Here is a 6,000-nt window from a genome sequence, read left to right as displayed (position 1 = left end):
CTGATCAAGAATCAATCTATCTATTTCAGGCATATATATGCACAGAAATATTCTGCTCCCGTAGCTGTCTGTGGCAAAGAGTTACAAAGACGCTATTCTCAGAGAAAAGACTTTTCTCCTATCTTAATTTTAAATTTGCACCCCTTTATTCTGATTTTATGCCCCTGCTGGTCCTAGATTCTCCTGCGAGGTAACATCTCTGCAGCTTTTACCCTTAAGAATCCAATATGTTTTAACGAGACCACTTTTTGTTCTTCTGTACTCCAGTGAGTGCGTTCCAACCTGTTTAGCCTTTGCTCATAAGACATTTGCTCCATGTTAGTGAATCTTCTCTGAACAACGTCCAATGTAATGATATTTTTCCGTAAATAAGGGGACCAAAATTGCCTGCAGTATTTCAGATGTGGTCTCACCAGCACCCTGTACAATTGCAGTAAAACCTCCCTACTCTTATGCTCCAACTCTCTTAAAATAAGGGCCAACCATTAGCCATCCTGATTACCAGCTACATCTGAGTGCTAGCTCTGTGTTTTGTGCACAAGTACCCACAATGTCTCTTTGTTTTTCGCAGTTATATTTGTTTCTTTTGTTCTCTGTTCCAAAATGAACAACTTCACATTTTCCAATACTAATTCTGTTTGCCAACTTTTTGCTTATTTACCTAACCTATCAATATCTCCGTAAACTGTTTATATCCTTCTCGCAACCCACCTTTCCACCTATTTCTGTGTTGTCTGCAAGTTTGCCTGGAGTCCATTCCTTCCTTACATACAGGTCCAAAACTGGGCATAATATTCCTGACAGTAACCTTATACAGATTCAGCAGTACGTCTCTGCTCTTGAATTCTTGCCATCTTGAAATGAATCACATTTGCATTGCATTTGCCTTCCTAACTTCTGACTGAACTTGCATGTTAGCCTGCAGGAGAACACCTCCACCTTCAATTACCCTCCAAGCCACTCACCATCCTGACTTGAAACCATATCACTGTTCCCTCACTGTCACTGGGTCAAAATCCTGAATTCCCTCTTTATTGGCAATGTGGGTCAATCCAGAGCAGGTGGACTGCAGTTCACCACCACCTTCTCAATGGCAAGTAGGGATGGTAATAAAATGCTGACCAGCCAGTGACACCCACATCCCACAAACAAACAAAAAAATTAACAGAATCCTGAACTAGAACTCTCAAGTCCCTTTGTGCTTCACATTTTCAAAGCCTTTTCCCATTTAGAAAATAATCTATGCCTCTATTCTTCCTGTTAAAGAATGGCAGAACATAACTCGTGATTGAATGATCAATTTCTGTTTCTATATTCAACAAGTGAACAGTTTTTTTTATCCATTTGTGAGACGTGGGTGTTGCGGGACAAATAGCATGTATTATTTGTCCCTTGTTGTCCTTGAGAGGGTGGTGGTGAGCTGCCTTCTATTAAATAATTATATAAAATAATCCTGAATTACTCTTCTGTTGGCTAAAGTCAGGCATCAGTCACAGTTATTTTTTCTGAGACCCTGCCTAGAAGTTCCAATGCTTTCAAACAGATCTGTGAGACATTCTTGGGATCTAGAGGGAACTTTACTCTTTTTTTGGGTGTTTCTCTCCCAGAATTCGTCATTTCCTATTGTAGGGGTTTGTAATGTGTAGCTCAAAATTATATATTTCCCCTCAATGTTAGCAACTCCTTCTTTTGCAGATTTACTAATTAGAACTGTTAATTTTGAAGAACCACTACGGGAAACATTTATGGCCAGAAAGTTTGAGATAGGCCTCAAGAGAACCAAATGTGTCAGCTTCAGTCATCTAAATAAATAGTTAATGTTTCGGGGGTAGATATTTCAGATGAAATGGCTATACTCATCTTTATCTGCGCATTTCTTTTTCGAGATGTTGCATTAATTCTGGTCTGGTATTTTCTATTTTCATTCTTTTAAATAGATGGCTTTTCAAAGAACGGGAAACATCATTTAAAAAAATTGTTTCTGATTCAGGATCACTGGACTCGAAGCATTAACTCTGTTTTTCTGTCTCCTGACGCTGCCAGACCTACTGTGCTTGTTCAAAACACTTGCTTGTTTCAGATTTCCAGCTTCTGTGCTCTTTTTGTTTATTGTATTATATGCTAATTTATATTAAAAACCGTTATTCCTAATCCAAAATAAGTGGCTTCATTTCAAATCAGTCCCACTTCAAGGACGCGTCGTTTATAAATAAATCTTCGAAACTGAAATGCAACAATTAATTTATCGAGAGCTTCCTTTTCCCACGTTCCGCGTGAAGTCCGAAAGCACCGGAAGTGAGGGATCGTAGAAAGGCTGCCGGGAGTGGTAGTTTATACTCCAGGGCTTTCTTTCTGTTTTCAGTGGAAAAGACTGCAACTCCCGACTTCCTGCACTGAGTACATGTTCACTGTTTGATGTATGAAACAACCACAGAGAGAGTTCTTTTGTTAGCATTTTCACATTCTGGACGCACATCAACTGGAAGCAATATGACCGATGAGCAGGAGATTATGTGCAAACTGGAAAGCATTAAGGAAATAAGGTAAGGATTAAGTAATTCAGTGCCTTGTCCATGCATTTCTTTAGCATCGAGAATGTGGTCCAAACGAATTGTGGGCTGATGCTTTATCCCTTAATTGCAATGGTGGTATTCACTTTAGACTTTACTGTTTTAAAACTCTGTGTGAACATTATTCAGTATATATCCCGTCCCTGTGACCAAAATAGATTTACAGTTCTGTCAGATTTCACTCCTTGTAAATATTTGGCGTTTTTAAAAAAAATATACACTTAAACAAGCTTCTGATTTGTTACACTGCTCTCCAATCTAATCTTTGAAGAGTTCCCTGATGTTGACAGTTGTTTGCCCACATGAGCAGCAGACGGTGAATTGTGATTTCTGCTGGTATCTCTGAGCACTGTTCCCTGATTCCTGCCACGCATACCCAATTTCTTTTGACCAGACGGATTCAGAATGAGCAGAAACTAAATGCGCTGCAGGTTCCTTTCCTCCCGCCCCCGTAAAGTGCTGGTTATCGACGTGATTTTCCATTCGAGAGGGCCAACCCTGGTTCTGTACTGTTGACTCAGATTTAGAAATTGCAATTAAACTTTTTACAAATTACGCCCTGCTTGGTTTTCAGATAGAAGTAGCAAAGTTGTCAGGCCTTATTCGGCTGTTCATTTGATGTTATTATTGGGGAGCCTATTGTGAAACTGGAGATGTTAAGTTTTCAGAGTCTTTAAATGTTAAGTTTGTCTGGTGCTACATAAATGCAACTGATGTCCTCAGTTGAAGGCTAAGGAAGTAAACCCTGAACACTGTTAAGCCCAAAGAGGGACTACTGTCAACGCCTGCAATCGTTCCAGTGCTGAATGTGTCGTTTTTACCTTCGCACCCGGAGGCAAAGAGAGAAACTCTGACCTTTGGGCAGCATTGGGTCTCCATCATTTTTATCCAAGCTTTTAGTTTCAATATAGAACAATGACGCAACTTGATTTACTGAATCTTGACATAGCTTCCCTACAAGAGGCCAGGATCTTGAGAGTAGGTCGTTGAAAACAAAACATTGCATGTTCCTCTGGCAGGTAAAAAGTTCAAGGGAAACTTATGAACGAGGCAAAGACTATGAGGTAAGAAACTTGCTACTCTCTGACACAGTTCTCCACTAATAGTTTGGAGTGTGTTCTTTCCATTTGCTTCTCAACTCAAACTGGCTAAATTAATCTTATTTGTACCTGTGCTCCAAACCTGTACACTCCATTACACGACAGAGGGGAAACACCAATTTTGTGGAGTTTGACATGGACATCAGCAAAATCCTACATTAGAACATCTCTAACTACTGGGGATTTCAATGCAAGAGTGTGCAAGGACCCTGAGGTATGACAATCCCACCTTGGATATTATGATTTGGAAAGATAAATAAAAGTGAACAGAAACTACTTGCATTTTGCTGTTATGATGAACTTTGTGTAATCACTATCCTGTTTCAGAACAAATGATGCCACATGGTGTCGTAGAGAGATTTAAAATTTGGGCATTGTCCCCAGTTGGAACTGATCCTCTGAACAGCATTTTCAACACATGGGGCTATAGAACAGATGGCAATATAGATCACTCTGTGAACCAGGGTGAAGAAGCAAAACCTGAAGATGTTTCATTCAAAGCAGAGTTGGAATCCTCATATAAACACAAACTGTACTGCCTACACAGTTAAAAACAACTGTGCCTTGGCTTAACTGATCGGGTACTTTGGCATTCCCAAACAGAATACAGATGTGAAATGGAACAAACTATTTCAAGGTGCTATATAATACCACACTCTCAAAATATGGGAAGCAAGAACAGAAAAAATGGATTGGTTCAAGACTAACACCTCTGATGGAACCTGTCATTGAAGTCAAATAGTCTGTTCTCGTTAATTACAAGAGTAATTAGAGCAAGAAGACTCTGAATGCATTAAAAACAATTTGAAATAAAGTCCAACAGAGTGCTAGGCAGAATCCCAATGGTTACTGGTTACAACTTTGCATTTCTAGGACTTTCAAAATAGGTTAAAAGTATGTATGAAGGATAAGAAGTGTAACATGCCAGTCAACAAACAAAGTGGCTACATTGAAATCAAACAGAGTGGAGGGGAGGAATTTATTTTTTCAGAGGATAACGAATTGATGAAATTCTTTACTGGAGAGGTTGAGATAGACAGATTTTTAAAAAAGGCAGAAGAATGACATTGAGGATTATCAGATCAGCCATGATCTCATTGAGAGGCAGAGTAGACTCAATGTGCTGAGTAGCCTGCCTCTGTTTTTAATTGGCAGTCATGGGCATCACTGGCTGGCCAGCATTTATTGCTCACCCGTTAGTTACCCTTGACAAGTGGTAATTAGCTGCCTTCTTGAACAGTTGCAGCCCATGTGCTGACCTTAGGGAGGGAATGCCAGGATTTTGACCCAGCAACAGTGAAGGAATGTTGACTTAGTGGTCAGGATGGTGGGAGCCTCAGAATGGAACATGGGCTGCTTCAGCATCTGAGGAATCATGATTGGTGCTGAACATTGTGCAATCATTGGCGAACTTCCCCACTTCTGACCTTATGATGGAGGGAAGGTCATTTATAAAGTAGCAGAAGATGGTTGGGCCAAAGACAATGCCCTGAGGAAGAGATGCCCTGGAGCTGGGATGATGGAACTCCAAACACCATTACCATCTTCTTATGTGCCAGGTATGACTCTAACCACCAAAGAGTTTGTCTCAATACCCATTGATTCCAGTTTTGCAAAGGCTCCTTGATGCCACACTTGGTCGAATGCAGACTTGTGTTGTCACGAGCAGTTATTCACACCTCACCTCTGGAATTCAGGCCATTTTGTCCATGTTTTAAACAAGGCAGTAACAAGGTCAGGAGTTGAGTGTCCCTGTCAGACCCTGACTGGATTGACCTCGACCCTGTACATCGACTGCATTCTCTCCCCCTTGGTCCAAGCACTTCCCACCTGCATTCAGGACACAAACCGCTCCGTCCACCTCTTTGAAACTTCCACTGGCGCCCAGTGCTTCTTTCCTACTGACATGCAATCCCTATACACATCCATAAGGATGGCCTACAGCCCCTCAGTTTTTTCCTCTCCAACAGACCCATTCAGCAACCCCCACCCCGACCCAATACCCTCCTTTGCTTTGCCGAACGAGTCCTCACCCTCAATAACTCTTCCTTCAATTCTTCCCACTTTCTCCAAATCCAGGGGGTTGCCACAGGTGCTCGTACAGGCCTCAGCTATGCCTGCCTGTTTGTTGGTCATGTTGAACAGTTCCTATCCGGTACATACGCCGGTACTGTTCCCCAACTCTTCCGCTGTTACACTGATGACTGCATCAGCGCTGCATGCTGCACCCAGGCTGATCTGGAGCAATTCGTCAACTTCACTGACAACTTCCACCCCAACCTCAAATTCACTTGGTCTGTCTCAGACACCTCCCTCTCCTTTCTTTCAAA

At 41.4% G+C, this 6,000-nt stretch overlaps 1 protein-coding gene across 1 annotated transcript in view; it reads left to right on the top strand.

The window, feature by feature from the left end:
* Positions 1–2,396: 2,396 nt before the first annotated feature.
* Positions 2,397–6,000, top strand: part of zc4h2 (zinc finger, C4H2 domain containing) — a 60,434-nt gene continuing 56,830 nt past the window's right edge. The window contains exon 1 of the mRNA XM_048544470.2: positions 2,397–2,543. Within this exon, the coding sequence (XP_048400427.1) occupies positions 2,416–2,543 (128 nt within the window). The 5' untranslated portion in view covers positions 2,397–2,415. The remainder of the gene's footprint in view (positions 2,544–6,000) is intronic.

The sequence above is a fragment of the Stegostoma tigrinum genome, chromosome 15 (genome assembly GCF_030684315.1).
Source record: "Stegostoma tigrinum isolate sSteTig4 chromosome 15, sSteTig4.hap1, whole genome shotgun sequence".
NCBI lineage: Eukaryota > Metazoa > Chordata > Chondrichthyes > Orectolobiformes > Stegostomatidae > Stegostoma > Stegostoma tigrinum.
The sequence above is the reverse complement of the archived record's forward strand: the minus strand, read 5'-3'. Positions and strand labels throughout refer to the sequence as shown.